Source organism: Rattus rattus, chromosome 17 (assembly GCF_011064425.1).
Source record: "Rattus rattus isolate New Zealand chromosome 17, Rrattus_CSIRO_v1, whole genome shotgun sequence".
Classification (NCBI taxonomy): domain Eukaryota; kingdom Metazoa; phylum Chordata; class Mammalia; order Rodentia; family Muridae; genus Rattus; species Rattus rattus.
Genome location: NC_046170.1, coordinates 25,857,303 through 25,881,715, shown reverse-complemented (window position 1 = coordinate 25,881,715; position 24,413 = coordinate 25,857,303). Strand labels below are relative to the sequence as shown.

At 46.4% G+C, this 24,413-nt stretch overlaps 2 protein-coding genes and 1 long non-coding RNA gene across 5 annotated transcripts in view; 1 reads left to right on the top strand and 2 right to left on the bottom strand.

The window, feature by feature from the left end:
- On the bottom strand, nt 1–6,717 carry LOC116886705. Its single transcript, XR_004386126.1, has 3 exons — nt 6,494–6,717; nt 4,732–4,914; nt 1–986 (listed from the first exon to the last, which is right to left on the bottom strand). It is a non-coding gene; the product is annotated as an uncharacterized LOC116886705 (long non-coding RNA).
- Esrp2 (epithelial splicing regulatory protein 2) lies at nt 4,948–11,891 on the top strand. Of its 3 annotated transcripts, none has more exons than XM_032888210.1 (15): nt 4,948–5,514; nt 5,614–5,742; nt 7,158–7,271; nt 7,378–7,492; nt 7,796–7,894; nt 8,101–8,155; nt 8,228–8,335; nt 8,408–8,540; nt 8,620–8,662; nt 8,795–9,096; nt 9,196–9,408; nt 9,511–9,709; nt 9,841–10,027; nt 10,311–10,476; nt 10,557–11,843. In XM_032888210.1, exons 1-15 carry the CDS (start codon nt 5,317–5,319, stop codon nt 10,644–10,646), a joined length of 2,151 nt encoding a protein of 716 aa, XP_032744101.1. In that variant the 5' UTR covers nt 4,948–5,316; the 3' UTR covers nt 10,647–11,843. The 3 variants fall into 3 exon arrangements, with proteins under 3 accessions (XP_032744101.1, XP_032744100.1, XP_032744102.1); XM_032888209.1 differs by having other exon boundaries at nt 4,952–5,514; nt 8,225–8,335; nt 10,557–11,891; XM_032888211.1 differs by lacking the exon at nt 4,948–5,514 and having other exon boundaries at nt 5,653–5,742; nt 7,344–7,492; nt 8,225–8,335; nt 10,557–11,886.
- The window catches only part of Nfatc3 (nuclear factor of activated T cells 3), a 65,813-nt gene continuing 53,070 nt past the window's right edge, over nt 11,671–24,413 (bottom strand). Inside the window, exon 10 of the mRNA XM_032888212.1 lies at nt 11,671–14,263. Coding sequence (XP_032744103.1) covers nt 14,139–14,263 — 125 coding nt within the window. The 3' untranslated portion in view covers nt 11,671–14,138. The remainder of the gene's footprint in view (nt 14,264–24,413) is intronic.

Here is a 24,413-nt window from a genome sequence, read left to right as displayed (position 1 = left end):
CAAGCGCTCTACCACTGAGCTAAATCCCCAACCCCTTGAATTCTCTCTTAACCACAATCTTTCCAGCCCCAGCTGTAATATATCAGCTACAGTTGCTTACACAAAGCCTTCAAAAGACGGAACCTTTCAACATTCAGCCATAGTGGGAAAGGGCTCACTGGTCCACACCTAGTCCAGGGTAGGGCCTTTAGGAGAGAAGTCATAATCTTCAATGATGTAGCTACTGATGCGTCTCTAATACTCCAGTGAATAGCTTCATACATATGTCCATGCTAGTGGTCCTACTTGATCACAGTGGTTTGTAAAAATACAAAACAAACATGGAAGTGGAATAGAATCTGGTGGGAGGAGGGGAGGAGTGGGCGCAGGGAAAAGTGTATAAGCAGAATGTGTTATATACATGTCTAAGATTGTCAATTCACAGATTAAATCCTGCGTCTCGGGAATCACATGTAGATTCTGAAGACAGGGGAGCCGCCTGGCTGGTAGCATGAAGGCGCTCCCTTTCTGTCCTTGGTTATTGTCCACGGAGAGATGTATGGTCTAACACATTACCCTCACCCTTCTAACTCCTTCGTCGCTCAAACAGGTTAAAGCCACAGAGTCAGCGCGCCCTCTGGTGGTATCAAGCGATTATGCAAGGACTCGGAGATAAAATCTTGGTCTGCAGGCTATTTCTGGTTGCCCAGAAGACTCTTGGAAGTGGGGTTAGCTGGAAGCAGCTAGGGAAGAATAATGATCCTCCAGTCGAGTCTTGCTCTATTGCAGGATGTTTTCTGATCAAAAAGAAAGGGGACAGTTTTCCACCACTCCTATTACTATATAAAAGTTTATACCAACATCTCCCAGCCCACCCATGTGAGTGACAGTGGACAAACTGTATTTTTTCCACAGAACTTTGTGTATACTCCCTTGAAACATGGTCCCTTCCTCCTCGGGAACAGTTTGAGATAGGACTCACTCTGTTCAGCAACTGTGGCTGGGATCTTCATCAGAACAGAAATTTCAGACTGCATAGAAAATCCCTGCTATAGTAGGGGGTCCTATAGTAGGGGGTCCTATAGTAGGGGGTAAAAATATTGCAGAAGAGTAGAGGTGGGCTGGAAGGAAAAGCCATGAAAGTTTACAATTGCTGGCATAGAAAGCAGAAGCAGGGCTAAAGAGTTGGCTGTTGCTGAGGACCAAGACTCAATGTAACCACAAATGACTCCAGTTCCAGGGGGTCTGACACCTTCTGATCACTGTGAACACCAGGCATACATGCATATGGTACACACATGTACTCGAAGGCAAAATACTCATACACATTTTTACTTGTTGGTTTTGTGTGTCAACTTGACACAAGCTGGAGTTATCACAGAGAAAGGAGCCTCCTTTGAAGAAATGTGATTTAGGGTGAGAGAGCCCATTGTGGGTGGGGCCATCCCTGGCCTGGTAGTCCCGGATTCTATAAGAAAGCAAGCTGAGCAAGCCAGGGGAAGCAAGCCAGTAAGGAGCACCCTTCATGGCCTCTGCATCAGCTGCTGCCTCCAAGTTCCTGCTCCTTGTGAGTTCCTATCCTGACTTCTTTTGCTGATGAACAGCAATGTGGAAGTGTAAGCTAAATAAACCCTTTCCTTGCCAACTTGCTTCTTGGTCATGATGTTTTATGCAGGAATATAAACCCTGACTAAAACACATATTAAATTTAAAAATAGGGCTGGAGAGATGGCTCAGTGGTTAAGAGCACTGACTATTCTTCCAGAGGTCCTGAGTTCAAATCCCAACAACCACATGGTGGCTTACAACCATTTGTAATGGGATCTGATGCCTTTTTCTGATGTGTCTGAAGACAGCTACCCTGTACTTATATATAATAAATGCATCTTTAAAAATAAATACATTAGGGGTTGGGGATTTAGCTCAGTGGTAGAGCGCTTGCCTAGGAAGCGCAAGGCCCTGGGTTCAGTCCCCAGCTCCGGAAAAAAAAAAAAAAAACATTAAATCACAACAAAAAGAAAGTTGTTGAGCATGCACGGTGTCATACGCCTTTAAACCCAGCAATGGGGTGGCAGAAATAGACAGATCGCTAGGAGTTTGAGCCCAGCCTGGTCTACAAAGCAAGTTGCAGTAGTGTCAAAAAACACTAAATAAATAATAAGTAAATAAAACTTAGTACACAGACAGGGTCTTAAAGAAAAAGTGTTATAAGTTGGCTGCATGGGGTAAGGAATACAAATTTGTAAAGAATACAAAGTTGTCTACTGCATACAGGGTCTCTTAAACCAGGCTACCCTTGATCTCACAGAGACCCAATGGCCTCTACTGGAATTAAAGCTATATGTACGGGGTTGGGGATTTAGCTCAGTGGTAGAGCGCTTGCCTAGCAAGCGCAAGACCCTGGGTTCGGTCCCCAGCTCTGAAAAAAAGAAAAAAGAAAAAAAAAAGTTAAAAAAAAAAAAGCTATATGTACTACCATACTTGGCTATAAATAATTTTGTCATTTGTTTTTTGAGACAGGGTTTCTCTCTGTAGCTCTGATTAGCCTTGAACTCAGAAATCCACCTGCCTCTGCTTCTCCAGTCCAGGGATTAAAGGCAGAAGTCACCATCATCTGGCTAAATAATTAATTTAAAAATTTATTTACGGGCTGGAGAGATGGCTCAGCGGTTAAGAGCACCCGACTACTCTTCCAGAGGTCCTGAGTTCAATTCCCAGCAACCACATGGTGGCTCACAACCATCTGTAAAGAGATCTGATGCCCTCTTCTGGTGTATCTGAAGACAGCTACAGTGTACTTATATATAATAAATAAATAAATCTTAAAAAAAAAAGATAAAAAAAAAAAAAAAAAAAAAATTTATTTACTTTTGCTTAACTCGAAGCTCTGAGTGGCCTGGAACTCCTATGGTGATTGCAAGCCCATACTCAGCTACTAATCTTACTGGGTTTGTTGATTTATGGCCTGGAACTTTCAAAGCTCAGTCCAAATTATCTTGGATTTTGTAACCGTCCTCTGCCTTTTGAGTACAGAAGCACTTTTTTTTTTTTTCTTTTTTTTTTTTTTGGAGCTGGGGACCGAACCAGGGGCCTTGCACTTGCTAGGCAAGCGCTCTACCACTGAGCTAAATCCCCAACCCCTACAGAAGCACTTCTAGGTGGGTTCCTAAGCACTTAGGCGGTGAAGGCAAGAAAATCAGATTTGCAAGGTCATCCCCCGTTATTTAGAGAGTACATGGGTACATTACAGCCTACAGCCGGTTACAAAAACAAAACAAAGGTGTAAGAGGGCTTGCTTGAGTTCGGTGCCCAAGATCCATTTGATGGAAGGAAAGAACCAACTCCCACAAGCTGTTCTCTGACCTCCACGCACGCGCTATGGCTTGTACGCACCTACACAAAAACAAATGTGATCAGACAAAAAAAACCCAAGACTTTGAAGTTCTGGAATTGGTTTAATATGGGGAATGACTAGATGAGTGTACCAGAGTTGAATGGAGCCGCCAGTTCTGTCAGTCGGCTCTTCAGGTTCATAACCTTGCAAATACCTGGGCACAGCCGCTTCTTTCCAGGGGGTTCGGGATAGCCAGGAATCCCACAGGCGAAGGTCTCCGGAGAATCGGGAGGCAGGTTTACAAGTTGAACGAATGGGGGAGCCTTGCTGGGAGGTTGTGGGTAGAAACTGATACCGGTAGCACTGGGATAGCCGCGTAGGGACGCCGAGGCTTTGCCTCACTGAACCGGAGCCTGTTCTGAAGACCTTAAAGTTTAAATAGCCAGGGCGAGGGAGTAGCCGGTAGAAGAAACCAGTTGGATGGGCGTGTCCTACCGGAAAGCCTTCACTGACGCAGGCGCGCTGCGGAATGGGAGGGAGAAGGGGAGGAGCTTTACCTCAGGGTTTCGCTGGGTTTCTAGAGCAAATATTTGACATTCCAGGCTTATCACGTTAGCAAGTAGCGGGGCTCAGTAGGCGGGCTCCCGAGAAGGGTTACAGGGTGCGCACAGCAGCCACTTTCCACTATATCAGGTCACTGTGTTCCTGCGCTATTGAGGGCACTATCCATTCTAGGTTCTCTGGCTCCTCACGACCTCCCTGGTCATGAGTTGGGGGATGCACCTGGGCTCGTCCGGGCTGCCTTTTATCCAAGACTGATACGAAGCACCCCGCTTTTCCAAACACACAAGGATCTTCTTCAGCCTTGGCATCCTGTATTCTAAGTTCCCACGCCGGGCTGTAGCTCTTTATTCTCGCCAGATTACTGATTATTGTTGAGTAGATGGAAAACTATCCTGACCCCACAGTTAGGGAGTCTCGCCCAACTGCCTGGGGCTTATGGGACTAGTCTGAACTGGGTTGGGGTGCAGATTCCCGCACACAGCCCAACGCTAGCGGGTACCTGCCGGAGTGTTTTCAATAGCCAGACAACACTTCTATCATCCAAGAGAGATCAAAATAAGAAGGCAAACCCCAAGTGGGGTTGGTAGGCTGAACTTCCAGACCCCACCAGCTGACACAGCCTCATTTACGTTTACAGCTCTCTAAGGTTCGCGGCGAGATTCTCCTCCCCTGGCATCGAGGCCCGAGAGTAACTCACCCTTTGCACTGCTCCCACTACACCGACCCGACTCTAACACCTGTATGGGCACGTCCTTCTCTGTGATCTCTAGTGACCTCCCACAGTTCCAAGAACCCTTGATCTTCACCGCCCTCCCTTTCACCCCCGATCCCTCCCACCGCCTTCCAGTGGATACCTGGTAGCGCTCACTGTCGGCTTTTGACCCTTCGTAATTTCCATTAACCTCAAGCCAGACGTCGCGACCCTGACAGTCCCTAGGTTGCCTTCTGTTGACTTCCGCGGGTCTCGCATGACCCCGGCGGAATGGAAAAAAACCTCTGATCTTTCACATTCTTTTGCGGAGGACTCATAGTGCCTGCTGGAGAGGAAGTAAGAGGGAAAAAAATGGACTTGTCCCAGGAGTCTCACAGGACGGTAGCAAGAGGTGGGACTCCAGCCTCCCAGCGCACGTCCGGGCAGAAGTGAGCTCTTGCCTCCTGGGCAGGGTTCTGGCCCTCCCTCGAGGTTCCCTGAGCCGCCCTGATCACGTGGCGCTCCGGGCCGCAGGTAACTCGCCGGAGTAGGCTGGGATCGCTGCTGCACCGCCCAGCCCCAGAGGGCACGGCGGGCGGGTCTCTGCAGCTCCCACTACACCCCGCCGCAGGTGCCGCCCCCAACACACCGGATCCCGCCCAAGCTCGTCTGTCTGCTGTCGGTCGGTACGTGCGTGCGCCTCGTCGGTCCGCGTGTGTGTGGCCGAGCGCCCCCTTCCTCTGCGGCCATGACTCCACCGCCGCCACCGCCCCCACCCCCGGGCCCAGATCCCGCAGTAGACTCCTCCACGGACCCCTGTCCCGAACCCCAGTCGCTGGTTGTTTTGTTCGGGGCCACTGCTGGTGCGCTGGGGCCCGACCTAGGCTCGGACGAGACCGACTTAATCCTCCTAGTTTGGCAAGTGGTGGAGCCGCGCAGCCGACAGGTAGGTTGGAAAGAGGTGGCGGGGAGTGGGGGGGAGGCTCAGGACGCTTCAGGGGCTGTGAGGCACAGTGTCTCATTGGGTTACCCCTGGTGCTTTTAGGTGGGGACACTACACAAGTCGCTAGTTCGCGCCGAGGCGGCTGCCCTGAGTCCACAGTGCCGCGAGGCGAGCGGACTCAGCGCAGACAGCCTAGCGCGGGCGGAGTCCCTGGATAAGGTGCTGCAGCAGGTGAGCGTGGGGGCCCGCGTGGGTGGTGGAACTGCGGTGTGGCAGGGACACTACCCCCCTGTGGGAGGGGGAGGGCAGGAGTCAAGGCCGGGAGCGACCCGACCCACTGGCAGGGACAGTAGGACAGGGTCTTGTTTGAAACTTTTGAGCGACTACCGCGTGGACGTGTGCTAGGCCGTTCCTTACCTTTCAACCTTTACCGGCATCCACTCCTGCTGCGGGAGTTGACCATAGCGGCTGAGGAATCCACCCCCTAGGTCCTCTCCCTCCCACTCCCCGCCAGCAGAGGACGCCTCAGAAATAGTGTCGAGGGGCTTAGGTTTGGCGGTAGATCACTTGGTTTCTGCCGCCTGCTCTCCTGGGAACGGCTGGAGTGAGGGCGTCGGGCGGTGTCTGCCTCAGGGGCAGACGCCTCTAGGTGAGGGCGGCTGGTTTAGGCCTGTCCCAGTCGACTGGCCAGGCGTGGGTGGGTGCTGCCCGTACACTATCTAGGGGCTACCTGCCGGCCGAGCGCAAAAGCCCAGGGGCATACCCTCCCCCCCCCACCTAACCCCCACCCCTTGCGCGCCCTGGCCAGTGGGAATGAGTCTCACTATTTTCCCTGTCTGCACTGCTGCTGACTGAGTTGTAATGAGTGCAAGTCCTTTAGAAGCATAGATTCTTTCCTCTTCCAACTCTGGTTTTTAGTGAGGAAGCATTCAGATGCAGAATCTAAACTCTGTTACAGAAGGGCTCCAGGCCTACTGCTCACCTGGAAGGGTGCTGTAGAAAATCTGGGTGCTTTGCTCTGTCGGCCTTAGATTGAAAAGTGTCACAGAATTGCCAGGGGAAGGGCAGAATCGTGCTGGATAGCCTTCAGAGTGCCACCCCCTCTGTGAGCAAACAGTTCAGTGCCAGTTGGTCGATAGGGTGGGGGTCAAAGCTCAGGTTGCTGCTAGTGTCCAAGTATGAAGCTCTGTCCTTGGTGTTTCTGCTCCTGGGTTGGTCAGACCAAGGGGCGGGGCTGCCATTGACCATGAGCCTTTTGGCCCTCGGGCAGGTGTGAACCTCCCCCACCTGTCTGAGGGTGGTGCCCAGGACAGGTTTAACCTGCTTTGTCCCTCCCTTCCCCACCTGCTTGCCTCACTCCACCAGGTGTTTGCTCTGGCCCGACTCCAGACTCCTGGAGTGTGTTTGATGGGGGCTTGGGTGAGGTGCAACTGTTCTCATTCAGCCTAGAGGAGGTGACAGTGGACTGGGGCAGGGGTGGGGATTAGGAGCCTGGGATTTAGGGCAAGGCCTTCTACTTCCCAGGCAGAGTAGGGTTGAACATCCTGCTAAACCAGCTTTGCAGCCTGAGTCCCTCCCTCCTCCTACCCCCAGTTTCAGCTGCCTAGCTGGGAATCTATGTCTGAGTCTCCACTCCCTGTCCCCAGTTCTCACAGCTGGTGAGCGGGGATGTGGCCCTGCTGGGCGGGGGCCCCTATGTGCTCTGCACTGATGGGCAGCAGCTGTTGCGACAGGTTCTTCATCCTGAGGCCTCCAGGAAGGTATGCCATTGAGGGCAGGCACATGGGTATGGTTGGGTTCCCAAGGCCCCTGTTGTAAACACCTTAGGTTAGTTACCTGTTCATCCCCACTCCCATGTGCTCCCAGAACCTGGTGCTCCCCGACACCTTCTTCTCCTTCTACGACCTCCGCAGAGAATTCCATGTGCAGCACCCAAGCACCTGCTCCGCCAGAGACCTCACAGTGGGCACCATGGCACAGGGTATCTGTGACCCATCAGAATTAAGGTGGAGGGGTGACTAATATGTCCAAGCATGTGCATGATGCTGTATGGGTTGTATTAATATAGGCAAGTCTGTATTTTTGACCTCATTCTTTAGGATGCCCATGTCTGCATCTATGCTGGGATACATTTGGAATGTGGACATGTCTGTTTTTGGTCTGAGGACCTGTAGGTACATGTATGAACTGGGTCATAACTAGTGTTTGCCAGGATTCTGCGGGTGTTTAGGGGTGATGTGGGATGTATGGACCTGAACCTCAGTTGTCACATCTCTGCCTATAGACTTGGGACTAGAAACAGATGCGACAGAAGATGACTTTGGGGTCTGGGAAGTGAAGACTATGGTAGCGGTCATTCTCCACCTACTTGAAGGGCCCAATGGTAAGATTCTTGCCCTGCTTGTAAGCTACTGTCAGGGTTAGGTGAATGCCCATGACTTCCTCAGAGTCCTCTTGCAGACTTGTGATCTTCTCTAAGAGAACACAAGGTGGAAACCCCTCCGTCACCTCCTCAATCCCCTCACCTGTCCTATTTTTGGGGAGACTTCCTCCACCAGACTCTGCTGACCCCATGCCATCTCCTCTTAGGTCATTTGTTCTCGAAGCCAGAGGTAGTAAAGCAGAAATATGAGACGGGGCCTTGGTGAGTGTGGGAGCAGGGATGGGGGTGACAATATTTGGACAGCTCTGACCCTGTGCCCTGCCCCCACAGCAGCAAGGCTGATGTGGTGGACAATGAGACTGTAGTACGAGCCCGTGGGTTGCCCTGGCAGTCATCAGACCAGGATGTGGCTCGATTCTTCAAAGGGCTCAACATTGCCAGGTGGGTGTGGCAGGATGGGAGGGGTAAGAAGGCAAGCCTACCCAGGAGGCACTAACAACACTGGCTCCACAGGGGTGGTGTGGCCCTCTGTCTCAACGCCCAGGGCCGCAGAAATGGTGAGGCCCTCATCCGATTTGAGGACAGCGAGCAGCGGGACCTAGCACTGCAGAGACACAAGCACCACATGGGTGTCCGCTATATTGAGGTGGGACTTTTGGCTGGAAGTGGAGCAGGGCAAAGCTGAGTGAGGACTGAGACCTATGGGTTGCTTTCTATACCCGCAGGTGTATAAAGCCACAGGAGAGGAATTTGTAAAGATTGCAGGGGGTGAGTGTGCCCACAGAAGACCCTAGTTCTCTTTTGTGTTGATCTATATATATCCCATTCCCCACACTGTCTTGTGGGTTCTCTATGCTACAAGGATTAAACCAGCAAGGGATTCCTGTCCTCCTAACTTAGGCACATCACTAGAGGTGGCCCGTTTCCTATCACGGGAAGATCAAGTGATCCTGAGGCTACGGGGACTGCCCTTTTCAGCCGGGCCAGCAGATGTTCTAGACTTCCTGGGGCCAGAATGCCCAGTGACTGGGGGTGTTGATGGACTGCTCTTTGTGCGCCACCCTGATGGCAGGCCTACTGGGGATGCCTTTGCTCTCTTTGCCTGTGAGGAACTGGCACAGGCTGCTCTGCGCAGGCACAAAGGCATGCTGGGTAAGCGATACATTGAACTCTTCAGGAGCACTGCAGCTGAGGTGCAGCAGGTGAGCACTCAAGGATCCTCCTGCCCCAATATGCTGCTTCTTCAGCATGTGCCTTGGGCCCTCCAATTAGCGTGATAAACCTGTTGCCTTTCTTACTAGGTCCTTAACCGCTATGCAGCCAGTCCACTCCTTCCCACACTGACTGCTCCGCTGCTGCCCATTCCCTTTCCACTGGCAGGTGGGACTGGAAGGGACTGTGTACGCCTTCGAGGCCTCCCCTACACAGCCACCATTGAAGACATTCTGAGTTTTCTAGGAGAGGCAGCAGCTGACATTCGGCCTCATGGTGTGCACATGGTGCTCAACCAGCAGGTGAGACTACTGTTAGGAAAGGCATCTACATGGTAGGAAAGGACATGTTAAGAGTAAGGCACTTTTGTATGTGACAAACTGCTTACAAGGTGCTGTGCACAGGGCCGGCCATCTGGTGATGCCTTCATCCAGATGATGTCAGTGGAGCGTGCTCTGGCTGCTGCCCAGCGTTGCCACAAGAAGGTGATGAAAGAACGCTATGTGGAAGTAGTCCCTTGTTCCACAGAGGAGATGAGCCGTGTGCTGATGGGGGGTTCCCTGAGCCGAAGCGGCCTGTCCCCTCCACCCTGCAAACTGCCCTGTGAGTGCTTCTTGGGCTAGAGGAAGAAGCATGTGGGAACCAAGCTGTTCTAAGCTACCACTTTCTATTCTGTTCCTACTTACCCTAACCAGGGTAACTACGGACTCTCTAAAATGTGCTCTTGTCTCTAGGCCTCTCACCACCTACCTACGCCACCTTCCAGGCTAGCCCAGCCCTCATTCCCACAGAGACGACAGCACTGTATCCCTCTTCTGCACTGCTTCCAGCGGCCAGGGTACCTGCTGCTGCCACTCCTCTTGCCTACTACCCAGGGCCAGCCACTCAACTCTACATGAACTACACCGCCTACTATCCCAGGTATCTTGCTGCTCAGGCAGCCTCAGACTTCCTGTCACCACTTGGGGCAAGATCCTGACTCATTTCTGGCCCAGATAATCCAAGATCTGTTAAAAATCAGAATTCATTTTGAGATGGGAAGTGAGGCACGCGTGTGGGCTGACAGACTGGGGGTATCACTGTAGAGGCAGAGAGTTCAGAAAGTACCAAGGATCAAACACAAGGCACAGGTACAGGAGAGGATGGTCTTGGTCTAGGCTGAAGATGGGATGTATGACTTAAGTTCCTGTCTCTCCTACCCTAGCCCCCCAGTTTCTCCCACTACTGTGGGCTACCTCACCACACCTCCTACTGCCTTGGCCTCCACACCCACTTCAATGTTGTCACAGCCAGGAGCCCTGGTCCGAATGCAGGGGGTCCCATACACAGCTGGTATGAAGGATCTGCTCAGTGTCTTTCAAGCCTACCAGGTGAGGTTGTGTTGTAGGGAGGGCTCAAGGGCCTAGCTGAGCCTGGAGCTCCAACCCCTAAATATGTATCACTTCTGCAGCTGGCTCCTGATGACTACGCAACTCTCGTGCCTGTTGGTGACCCACCTCGCACTGTGTTACAAGCCCCTAAGGAGTGGGTGTGTTTGTAGAAGAGGAAACCAGGAAGCAGGATGAGCTGACGTTCCTAGCTAACAAGCCTTTCCTGAGTCCAGAGTACTCTCAACCCAGTGGCTTCTTTCTGGCTTGTCAAAGCTCTCAAAGGCACCTGGAAAAGACCAAGCTCAGCACCACTCTCCTTCCTCCCATATACCCTTGTTTCTCTGCCTGCTTACTCTAAAGATGATGGCTACGTTACAGGCAGGGCTGGGGATGTAATGGGGCTGCTCTATTCCTGATGATGTGACAGCCAGAAAACCTTCCACCTGTCTTTGGCCCTCAAATACTGAGTTTGAAGGGTGCATAGCAGGCCTGTGTTTCTTTTTAAAATATTAGGCCTGCTATCTTTAATATTTATAACTCCTGAGATTCAAAAGTCTACCTGAGCCTGACCAGAGGCCCAGATTGTCTGCTGTCCCCATCCTTCCAGGAGGCAGGAAGGCATCCAGTCAGCACTCACCTCAGGATGCCTGGACTCAGAAGTGCCAGGGGTGGCCTTACAATAGTATGCTGGCCCCGTTCCAATCAGGCCCAAGGAGCTTGGGATGACAAACCACTAGCTGAACAGTTCATGCCTGTAACCCCAGCACTCAGGAGGCACAGACAGGAGGACTGCCTCAAGTTCAAATCCAGTCTGTTCTACATAACAAATTCATAGCATTATACTAGCCATGGCTGTATAGCCCTCACCATAAACAAAACCCCAAGGTATTCTAGATTGTGCTGCTGCACTGTCCCCAGTGAATACCAGAGGGCAAGTAGCACATGCAAACTCAGGATAAAGGGGACTTTGCCAAATTTTGTTCTCAACACTTGTTAGACCAGTTGTCCAGAACACCACGACATGTCCTTTGCACAGATTAAAAGGGCACCGAACTCAAGCCTTAGAAGGAATTTTGAACTCGTATCATCTTGTAAAGCAAATGAAAGTTCCTGGTCAAGCGGACTTTTAAAAAGCCACAGAGCTTTGGCCGAGGTCTCCACACCAGCCCCAGGTGGAGAAGAAGAGAGAGACTGTTGATCTGTCACTGTTTATTATTTCAGCACTGTAACTGAGGAGGAGCCTCAACTGCTGGCTCATCTTCCCTTTGTATTTGTATAAGGAGCACTGCACTCCTATAAACGATTTTAAAATACAAAATGTACAAGAAAACACAATCCCAAGTGCTGTAAACATAACCAAAATCCAATTTCTTCACCTACACATCCGTTCTATAAAACACAAGGTTTCAACTTGAGCCCATGTGTTCTACATATTAAAAACTGGGCTTGGTGTCTGGGCCCAGCAGAGGTCTGGTGATACTGGCTGGCCCTGGGTATAGGTGGGTTGTACCCAGGGCAGCAGCACCACATGTGAACCCAAACATTTTTCTAGTAAACAGAAGGCTGCTCCTTCATTCCTCAACCCAAGTTCTAGTACAGGTGAGAGGAAAGGGTGTGTGCTAGCAAATGCCCAGTTGCTCAGTGCTGCTACTAGAAATCAATTTGCATAGTCCAATGGATGTGTGCTTTACCACCACTAATTTGCACAAAAATTTAAGTCTTTATCTACAAAACCAAAAAATATGACTCTTACATGAAAGCTTATACAAAGCTAATATAAAACCATTACACAGAATACAAAGCTCTATTTTAAAATCTAACCTGTTTTAAATAGGAAAGCATTTCTAATGCTACAGGCATCAAGGTATTTAAAAGGCATCAAAATTTGGTGCATAGCAAGTCTGGATCATAGAGGCTTTTATTCTTGAAGGCAGCAAAGCAGCACCCCGAGGGGTCTTGCAATGACCCCATATGAGGCAACTGCCCCAGGGGAAAGAGGAAGCAAATTTGGCCAAGTCTGCAAGTTCACCTGAGAGGCCAATGCCCTTTAAAGGAGGCTGTGGGCTACCAACCATCGGGCTTCTAAAGCAAATGTCACTATCCACAGTCACAAATAAAATTCACTTTCAGAGAAATTTGGAAAATATCTAGCTACAAGAGTGGCCAGAGCAATTTGCTGATGAGACTCTTTAAATAGTTTTAGGGGAGAAGTGCAAATCATTGTGTTAAAAACAAACACACACTTCTCTCATCTTGAATCAGTACCTCCTACCCTGCTTACTAGGGTTGGTAGGCAATAGGCCAGCTCCTGCTTAGGCTGATAGAGCCTTGGTAAAAAAGGCCCCTACCATCAAGGGTCACAATCACCTAGAGTAACATTACGTCTCACTCATAGGCACTCAATTTGCTTCCTGAATGAATGAAAGTACACTATTTCATTTGAAAACAGACTGTAAAATTCAGGGACTTTAAAAGGGAAGGGTAAAGGCAGGGTCTGAGAACAGTCCTTTGGTAGACAGCAGGCTGGAATTTCTGCTGGCCCCTGCCTTGGACACCGATCTCACCAGCAGCAGCAGCACCACTGTGTCTTTGGTGTAGGACAGGTCTATGATGCCACCTTATTTCTGGATGTGTCTCAATGCCTTGTGGAGGAAAGGCTGGCTTATAGGTCACATAGCCAGGACACCATGAGACAGAATCACTGCAGGCTATTGACAGGCCATGTGAATCTTAAGGCCTTTCTCAACTGGAGTCCTGCATTTTATTTTCTCTGCCTCTCCTATTACACAGCTCACTCATACTTAGCTCCTTCCACTGCTGGCCTGGCCTCAAGGAGTTAAAAAACCTGCAAAGCTTTAAACTAGTGGGACAGTGGCTTCAATGGCTATAGACTAAAGGCAGAGGCTCCCACTTAAAAAGTTAGGTAGAAAATAACCACCTAAGCTAAAACCCTACCTTTGACATTTACCTTATGAATGACCATTTTACCCAAGGTCCTGAGGGAAGAAAAAGCCTGACCATGGAGGAACTGCTAGTGGAAAACTGCCTGATAGCTACCTAAGTTACAAAAGGCTACGCTCTGGAATGTATCATATCCCAACACTTCAAAGATGGAATGGTCTTCTCAATTTACCCAACACTTTATTTTATAAAGAGCGTGAGCTACATTTGGCTTTTTCCTATGAATCTATGAAAGGCTTCAGGATGCATGCTAAGTTTCTGAGGTGTAAGTGTGGGCTTAGGATAATTTTTTTTTGTCTGCATCTGGAAGATTTTATCAAAAGTTCTACTTTAAAAATATCAAAACTAAAGGGCTCTTCAAATGACCAGAAAGCAGTACAAATTACTAATCCTAGCTATGCGACCAGGTCACCTGCAAGAGCAGCACCTCTGAGAGAGAGCCTGCTGCAGTCACACTCAAAGCACCCATCATATAAAAGTATCCTATTTAAATATATATATATAAAAAGCAAAGCTCATTTCCCACAGCTTAAACAGCTGATGCTGTTCCTGTTCTTTACAAAATCTGCCCAAGGCTTAAGGTGAAGGAATGCTGCTTTCCCCACAGTGAATCCAACTTCTGCGACAGATTCTGAAGTCTGGTTGGAAACTTAAGTTCCAGGAGAGAAGCAGGCTGAGCAGTTGGTGGTGGGCACAAAGCTTCACTGAGCACTGTTAGAGCTCATAACATCTGGAGACTCCGGACCTGGGAGAGGGGCATCTCTGATCACCTCTGGGCCTTGGGAAACAGTAATCTGGGACATGTCTCTTCCAATAATCTCGTTCACTAAAAAAGAAAAGGAAGAGTGGTTAGCAACTTCAAAGGAATATCATATGAGGTTTTCTTTTCCTCTCTTAGACATTTTCCTTCTAATGGACTTGAATAAAGGTAAAGGCAGCACTTGATGGTTACATGTTCCAGGGCTGATTGACATTGAAGATGACAAGGGGCTGAAGTTTTCCCCTTTCTTCCCCCTAATTTCAGTTTGGACGTTAAAAGTAATGGCTGAGAACAGGCAATCTTTTATTAAGATATATTTTATTTTATGTGTATGAATGTCTTGCTTGCATGCATGTCTGCAGACCAGGCACTTTCATGCCCTTGGATTCAGAAGAGATCCCCTAGAAATGGGGTTACAAATGTCTGTGAACCACAATGTGGGTGCTGGGAATCAAATCCAGGTCCTCAGCAAGAGCAGCAGGTGATCTTTTTGTTTGCTTTTAGAGTCAGGGCTTCTCTGTGTGGCCCTGGCTGTCCTGGAACTTGCTCTGTAGGTCAGGCTGGCACTACAGAGCACTGTCTGCTCTTCCAGAGGTCCTGAGTTCAATTCCCAGCAAACCATATGGTTGCTCACACCATCTAAATGTGATTTGATGCCCTCTTCTGGTATGTATGTGTACATGTGGATAGAGCACTCACATACATAAAGGAAATAAACTCATCTTTAAAGGCATGTGCCCCGACTGCCTAGTAAGTGCTCTTTACTGTTGACTTATCCCCTTAGCTCCCACAGAAACATTCTTTTCCTCACTCCAAAAGCTCATGCTACAAGCAGAGCAGAGCTGACAGGTACTCTAAAAAAATAAATGTTCAGGGTTAACTTCTAATCCAACTTCTAATCCTTCTGACCTCTGAGGGCACTAGGCATGGATGTAGTACAAGGCATACACGCAGGCAAAACCCATACACATAAAAATATTCCAAAATCTTTAAAAAGTAAATATTCACCTTATTCTAACTTTTCCTACTTTGAATTCCTCTGGGAAAGTTCTCCCTTTTGGTTTCCCACAGTGCCACCTAAGAATATAAGGTGAAAGAAATGTTTTAGCCAGAGTAAATCACCAAGCTGTAAGGGGTGCTTTGTTGTCCTGTACCCTTTATTATGTGGGGGCATTTGTATAGGCAGTCCTGTCTGATTATAGGCTCTTGCTTTCTCTAATGTGCCCAATACTTCAGAAAGCACAATGTCTGTGAGGCTAATGCCATAAATTTCCATCTGAAAGGAAAAAAGTAAGAAAGTTGAGTGTGGTGGTTTACACGTGTAATTCCTAGCACTCAGGCAGCCAAACTAGACTGACAGATGGACAGACAGACAGACGGACAGAGGGAGCTCCAGGCCAGGCTAGGCTAGAGAGTGATTCCTCGTCCTTCCCTAAAACAAACAATAAGAGGAACCAACAAGAAAGGAGAAAAGAAAAAGACAAAACACAACAGAGTTGTTCTCACAGCATTTCCTGTCTCACTTTTGCTTTGTTATGGAAGGTGAGGGTTTGAGTTAGGGTTGTTTTGTGTTAGCAGACAAGGTCTTACTGATGGCTACAGTAAACTGATCCCTAAACTGGGGATCCTTCTGTTCCAGTCTCCAGACTGCTAGGATTATAGGTATCTACCACCATGCCTAGCCTTTCTTTTCAATTAAAGATTCCATTCCTGGAAGTGGAAGAGATGATTCATCAGATAAGAGCACTGGCTGCTCTTATAGAAGACCCAGGTTTGGTTCCCAGCACTCATATGGCAGCTCACAACCATTGTAACTCCAGTTCCAGGGGATCCAATGCCCTCTTCCAGCTTCCCCAGGTGTGCGTATAATGTGAATACATACATGCAGACAAAACACTCATACACATAAAGAAATAATTTAAAATTTTAAAGGCTCCATTGAAATTGGATTAAAAAAATAAACCCATATAATTTTCCTTTTTAAGATAACTATTTCTGGGCTGGAGAGATGGCTCAGAGGTTAAGAGCACTGACTGCTCTTCTAGAGGCCCTGAGTTCAAATCCCAGCAACCACATGGTGGCTCACAACCATCTATAATGGGATCTGATGCCCTCTTCTGGTGTGTCTGAAGAGAGCAACAGTGTACTCGCATACATAAAAATAAAATAAAGACCTTAAAAAAAAAAAGATAACTATTTCTGGGGCTGGAGAGATGACGTAGTACTTAAGAACACTGGCTGTTCTTCTAAAGGAACTTAAGTTCAATTCCCAACATCAACATGGCAGTTCACAACTGTTTTTAACTCCATTTCCAGGGGATCTTCACACAGACATATAGGCAGGCACAACACCAATGTACACAAAATTTTAAAAAAAATTAAAAATCTAAGAAAAAGAAAAAAACTACTTCTGACTTGGGAGGAAGAAGCAAGCTGATCTGAGTTCAGCCATAGGATGCTCTCTGGTGAAAGACTTGTCTTAAAATAATAAGGTGGAGAGTGAGGAGCAAAACTAACTAACTCACTCTTCTCTCTCTCTCTCCCCCTTTCTCTCTCCTCTCTCTCCTCCCTCTCTCTCTCCTTGCCCATACATTCAAAACTCACTCTCCCCCACTCTCCTGGGATTACAAGCATCATACCCAGATGCAATTTCAATTTTCACTTCATTTTGAATATATGTATTCATTCACTTATTCGTATCATAGTTCGCAAATTATACATGATACTTTACATGTTTCTGCCATTTTCCGATGGCAGAAGAGATATTTAGATCCCTACTATACAATTTTCTTCTTTGTTTTCGGTGTTCTCTATACATCCCTCGATGTCCTAGAATTCTCTAAGCTGGCTTGAACTCAGAAGATCCTCCTGACTCTTGAATGCTGGAATTAAGGTATATGCTACCATGCCCAGCTCCTTCTTGTATTAATTTATTTATTGAGACAGTGTCTCACTGTGTAGATCAGGCTGGCCTTGGATTCAAGATATCCACCAGCCTCTTGCTCAAAGGTATGGGACACCATGTCTGGCCATTTTCTCCCCTTTGAAGAATAAAATGAACTAAAGCCCAAATAAAAAGCAACAGCCCTTAATACCAGTGCCAACAGATTATGTAGGTCATAGCATCTGGCCCAGTTTAGCAGCCCACAATTCTTAACTTCCAACACCTGACTTTCTCTGTGCCAGTACAACACAAGTAAAAACCACCAACAGTATCTGCAGTTACCAAAACAAAACAAAACAGTAATGACAACAATAAAATGTTCTTTAGGAAATGTCCAAATTAGCTGTGCTCTGAAATGTCCTACATAGCAGAACAGGTTGTTATGTAGTCACAGGCCTCTCCTTTAAAGATATTTCCCATGCAAAGGGATTCAAAGTTGTATTTCACAATAACTGGTATGGTAAAAAACAAATTAACAAACAAACAAAACCCCTCAAAACCAGATGAGGAGGAACAAGGTGAAGGTGGCCAGGGTATATATTTTTGGAACACTCACAAATATACAAATACTCAGGAAGCTTTTGGGTTTTTTTCCCCCTGTTTCTCTGTGTAACAGCTCTGGCTATCCTGAAACTCACAAAGACCTGCTTGCCTCTGCCTCTGGGGTGTTGGGATTAAAGGAGTGCACCACCACCACCTGGCTTGGTTTGATTTTTGAGATGGGGTCTCTTTGTATATCCTTGCTGTCCTGGAGTCAGCTATGTAGACCAGGCAAACCTCTAACTTACAGAGACACTCCTGCCTCTACCTTCTGTCAAGATAATTTTTGGCCAGGATGGTGTAAAGGATGGATTCAAAGGGCCTTTCTTTCATCTTTGTAATGGATTTTGGGTTCTATTTGGACTCTTATTTAATCCCAGCAGAGGAAGACAGGTGGATCTTTTGTGAACTCTAGGCTAGCCTGGTCAACATGGTGAGTTCCAGTACAACTAGAGTTACATACTAGAGACATCCTGTCTCAAGGAGGAGGGTATATGGGGAGACTATTTAGGTTGGACACAGGAGGGTCAGGAGGTTAAGGATAGCTTGATCTACCATTAGACTGTCTCAAAAAATATTTTTTGTTAACTTATTAAAATCTGATCAATGTGCCTTCTCAAGCTAAAGACAAAAATAATTTCTAAAGTACTTAGCAGGTATCTGGATATCTCTGCTGTTTCAATACTTTTCTGTCTGGTTTATTGAGACAGTCTCTCTACATAGCCCTAGCTGCCCTAGAACTCACTATGTAGACCAGGCTGGTTTCCAACTCAAAAATCTATCTGCTTCTCATGTGCTGGGATTAAAGGTATGCACTACCACGTGCAGCACCATGCACTTTTCACTAGTAGTTGAAGTTTATTTAGCTAGTCACTTGGCAATCCAGTTTCAGAGTGCTTCTCAGCTTCCCTTGTAGCTAGTGAAGGTTTCTCTAATGTAATATGACAATAAAGGAGAGTCTATCTTGCTCATTACCTGCCTGGCTTTCCTCTTCTCCCTTCCACTCCTTTCAGTGGATTAAGATTTAGTCAAAGTGGTAACTGCCTTGATAGAACTTGGGAGAAAGCGAAATAAGAAATCAAAAGGAGTCTTCATCTCTGAACTACTAGGAGATACCAGAGAGTCCTAATCTAATTAATTCATTACAATTTGGGCTCCCTATTATGCTAGTTCAACAAATATTAACAGAATAAAGGCCAAGTATTACTCCCATGCCTTTAATCCTGACATTCAGAAGGTAAAGGCAGGTAAAAAAATCTCTAAATCCAAGGCCAGTCTGGTGTACAATCCAGTCACAGACCTGGCATTTCCATGGTGAGAACACATCTCAAAGCAGACACTAAGCCCAACACCACAACGGCATCACAGAATATGGAGGTTTATTTATTTTTAAATTACTTTTAGGGTCTATGTAACTCTGGGTGCCCTGGAACTTGCTATGTCAAGGAAGCTGACCTTGAACTCACAGAGACCAACCTGCCTCTGGCTCCAAAGTGCTAGGATTAAAGTTCTGCATTAAGTAGGTGTCTTAAGTAGATAATCAGTCTAAGCTTTTTCAACATTTTAAACTTTCATCCCTTCTTTTATTGTTCTTTTCTATTGTTTGAGACAGGGTCTCCTACAACCCTGGGCAGCCTCAAGCTTGCTATGTATGCAACTGATCCTTCTCCCCCTATCTTCCAGTGCCTTTTAAAAATATTTTTTGAGAAATGGTTTGGCTCTGTTGTTTAGTCTCTATTTTTTTTCTTTAAAGATTTATATGTAAGTACACTGTAGCTGTCTTCAGACATACCAAAAGAGGTCATCAGATCCCATTACAGATGGTTGTGAGCCACCACGTAGTTGCTGGGATTTGAACTCAGGACCTCTGGAAGAGCAGAGCATGCTCTTAACCACTGAACCATCTCTCCCACCCTAGTCTCTAATTCTTTTTTTTTTTTTTAATTTTTATTTATTTTACGTATGTGAGTACACTGTAGAGTGAGCACACTGTAGCTGTCTTCAGACACACCAGAAGAGGGCTTCGGATCCCATTACAGATGGTTGTGAGCCACCATGTGGTTGCTGGGAATTGAACTCAGGACCTCTGGAAGAGCAGTCGAAGCTCTTTACCACTGAGCCATCTCTCTAGCCCATAGTCTCTAATTCTTGAGCTTAGATAATCTTCCTGCCTCATCCCCTCAACCAACTAGAACTGTAGAGTAGACTTATCCGCAGACCTTTAGTAGGTCAATTCTCTTCTTACCACTAGACACTCAAGTTCATGTCCATACTTGAGCCATGTCCCCAGTCCTAATATAATTTAAAATTTACCCTGATGGGCTAGAGAGATGGCCCAGCAGTTAAGAGTACTGGTGATGTCATCACACAGGTGTAGGCAGGTCAAGATAGGCAGGCCTGTCATTGGACGAGAAGGAAGGATGGGTGGGAGAAAAGTTTTAGAGCAAGGAGGAGACTGGAGCGAGGCAGAGAAGCCGAAGAGAGAACATGGAGGCTGATGCTAAGATTCCTCTCTCCACATTTACAGGTTGTTATGAATATTCTTAAGGGATGGATGTGTACAGGGATTTGTATGTTAGGTGGGAAATTATACCTTATCAATTGGATCAGAGGCTATTGTGTTGTGTTCTTTCATATGGTGATTTAAGTTTAAGAGAGTTTGTGGTGGTGGAGACAATGGGCCGCCATGGAATTGAGATGTATATTTCTGGCATGGTGAAGCCTGCCGTGGGAACTAGATGGGTAGAGAGATTGCTGCCAGGCTCAGAGAGGAGACATTGGCAGTGTGATATGGGATGGAACAGAGCAGGTGAGAGGTTTTGCTGACTGAGATGAAGATGTCTACCATATATCTTATCTTGGGGCACTACGGTGCTGGATCTAGTGTGGGGGGAAAAAGACATCATTTTTTTTTTTTAATATATAATTTTACAACAACATACTGGCTGCTTACTCTTCTAGAGGTCCTACGTTCAATTCCCAGTAACTGTATGACGGCTCGCAACTATCTACACTGGGATGTGATGCCTTCTGGCATGCAGGCATACATGCAGACAGAGTACTCATATACATAAAAATAAACAGACAAAACCTTAAAAACTCTACAAAATCCTGACCTCTATAAGGCTTCCAACTATAAAATACACTGAAAATATACACAAGGACCAGAAGATAACCTTCACTTTTTACACTAGGAGGTCTAATATTAGATAAAGAAAAAGTGCAACATTATTTTTTTTTCACAACTAATTAAGGGAGATGTAATACTAATACTAATGGTTAAGATTTCATTCTAGGGTTAGAGAGACGACTCAGTGGTTAAGAGCACTGACTGCTCTTTTCAGAGGTCCTGAGTTCAATTCCTAGCAACCACATGGCGACTCACAACCATCTGTAATGGGATCTGACTGTGACAGTGTACTCAGATATATTAAATAAATAAATAAATAAATAAATAAATAAATAAATAGACTTCATTCTGACCTGGCTAGTGGCATATACCTTTAATCCCAGCTCACAGGAGGCAGAGGCAAGTAGATCTCTAAGTCAGAGGCCAGCCTGATCTACATAGTGAGCTAAAGCTACATGGTAAGACCCTGTGCCCCGCAAAAAGATGCCATTCTGTTCTTAGGAGGCAAAAGGTAGGAAGATTGAGAGTTGAAAGTCAGAGCCAGGCGTGGTGGCACACGCCTTTAATTCCAGAACTCAGGAAGCAGAGGCAGGCAGATCCCTGAGTTCCAGGCCGGCCTGGTCTACAGAATGGGTTCCAGGCCAGTCAAAGCTACCCAGAGAAACCCTGTCTCAAAAACAAAAACACAAGTCAGTTTGGACCATTCAGGCAGAGGCAGGGGGATCTCTGTGAGTTCGAGTCCAGCTTGATCTACAGAGTGAGTTCCAGGACAACCAGGGCTACACAGAGAAACCCTGTCTTGAAAACCAAACTAAACAACCAACTGCCCATTCTACAAAGAGGAAATCTGAGACTATGCTACATGATACATGGTACTACTATACTACATGAAATAACATTAAAGTATTGGCTTTTACCCTTGCCTATCAACGAAAGCTGAAATTTGAAAAGTAATTCCTTTTTTTTTCAATTTGGGTTAAGGCATGGAACTCAGAAGCTTCCATAAACTCTTGCTGTGAGTTTCAGGAGCCTCTTGCATGCTAGGTGAGCCCCATCCCTAACCCCAAAGAAGAGTCAGTCTATCTTTAACTGATCTCATTTACTGCTAGCCCAAAAATACTCTTGTAGCTAAATGTATAAATCATATAATTCATTCCACTCCACGCACTCCTTTGCCAGCTCCTTAGCAAGACCCGTCTCTATTAATCTACTTTCCATTAATCACCATCATTTACACTCCTGAATCTTCTCTGTGCTTAATCTGGATAAATCAGCATCTCAAGCAACAAGCAACAAAACGAAACATTAGCTTCCACATTCCCATCTCTACCTAATTCTTTCACAGCTTAACATTTTTTTAAAAAAGCCTGAATCTGTGTGTTTAGCACCTGTGTGGTAAAAGTGCAGGTTGTGGATCCTGGGAACCCAACCCAGGTCCTCTGGAAGAGCAAGTGCTCTTAACCACTGAGCAATTGTTCCAGCCCAGAGTTTAGCATTTGAAGGAGTTTGGTCTCTGTTCTGTGTTCTTACCATTCTGCTAACTATACACACATACATTTTTTTAAACCAACATAACTAGTGATAAACATCATTAATGACAAATTGTTAATCTATACATGGGAAGAACATAGGGTTAAACGCTAGAACTGGAACTCACTATGGAGACCAAGCAGACCTTGAACTCTCAGAGATCCATCAATCTAACTCTGCCTGCTGAGTGCTGACTGGAATTAAAGATACACACCAACCACTCCCAACACTAAATTATTTAAAGTCCTCTAGCTATAATTCTGTAGAGTTTTCCATACTGTGATAATTTCTGTTAACTTGACACAAACTAGAATTATTTTTTTTTTCAATTGGGAAAATGCTACCAAAAATCAAGGTGCAGGCAAACATGTAGGGCATCTTCATGATTAGTGATTGAAATGGAAGGGGCCAGTCAATTGCGGGTGGAGTCACCCTTGGGCTGGTGGTCCTAGATTCTGTAAGAGAACAAGCTGAGAAAGCCACAGAGAGCAAACCAGCAAGCAACACCCCTCCCTGGCCTCTGCATCATTTCCTGCCTCCAGGTTCTGCCCCTGCTTTAGTTCCTCCTAGTTCTAACCGCTTCTGGTGATGAACTGTTATATGAAATTGTGAGTGAGATAAACCATTTCTTCCCCAAGTTGCTTTGGTTATGGTGTTTCATCATAGCAATTGTAACACTGACTAAGGCACACATCCTCCTCTAGTTAACACTTCTGTCTCTATCACAATTAGACAGGAATTATGGGACAACAGAGTAGTCCTAGCTTTTGAAAGAAGCCAGAAATCCAGGGTTCTAAGATTTTTTTCTGATAATCAAGAGACCTCAAACTCCTAAAACACTGGGGCTGGAGAGAAGGCTGGGGAGTATAGACCATTCTTGCAATGGAGCAACAGGCTCCATTTCCAGTACCATGTGGTATTGCAAAGCCACCTGTAATGCCAATTCCAGGGGACGCAATGCCCTCTTTTGTTTTCTAAAGATAACCATACAGATGTGGTGTACACATAGCAAGATCAAAAAATAGGATTTTGTAAAAATCCTCAAATCCTGAGTATTAATCATGCCATCTAAGGCCTTTTCTACATATATGTTAATAGCACTGACACTGTCTATAATTCTAGTTACAGAAGATGGAGTGCACTTTTCTGGCCTTCAAGGGCACACATGGCAAACATGTAGTACACAGAAATACATGCAAGCAAGATACTCATATGCATAAAAGAGAACAATCTGAAAATCAAATGCAAATGTCATTTAGGTCATTGGAATCTTTCTATCACATGCTTCCCCTCTCCCCAGCACTGAGGATTGAACCCAGGACTTCTCTACATGCTAGACAAGCACTGCAATAATTTTCTTTTTTGGGTGGGGCTTAGTAATGTATGCCTTTGATCCCAGTATTAGGAGGAAGCAGATCTCTGAGTTCAAGGACAGTTTGATCTAAATAGCAAGTTTCAGGCCAGCTAAGGCTACATGGGAAGACTGTCCTAGAAGAAGAAAGAGTGCAGGAGATGACAACAAACAAAACCTAACTCTGAGACATTTTCATTATGCTTCCCAGAGGGTCCTTGAATTTGAGAACCTCTTATTCAGCCTCCTCAGTAGGTACCTGGGAATATGGGTACTCACCACGATGCTATCCCACATTCTTTGAGTGTCTTGAACAGAACTGGAAAAAGGAGCTGATCTAATAGTGAGGGAAGACTGTTTCTAGACAGCACTGAGGTTGAGGCCAAAGGTCTCGGTACTATTTCACAGAAACTATGCTGTTATTATGGCTTTGGAATTCTTCCAAGTAGAGCCACAGATGAACTACAGTAGGACAAATGTGGGTCTAAAGGCAGACCAAGGATAAATATTCTAGGTTATCTCCAAAAACTGGACACAATTTCCTGTTTTATTTCTATTCCATATAGTCCTGTATCTAACTTAGGAGTATTTGATCAGAACTGTATAGACTTAATACTCTAGCAACTAAACTTGTATGTGGGTATGCATGTGTGTGCATGTGTGTGTGTGTGTGCACGTGTGCACGCGAACCCACGTCTATGTGCTCATGCCACAGTGCATT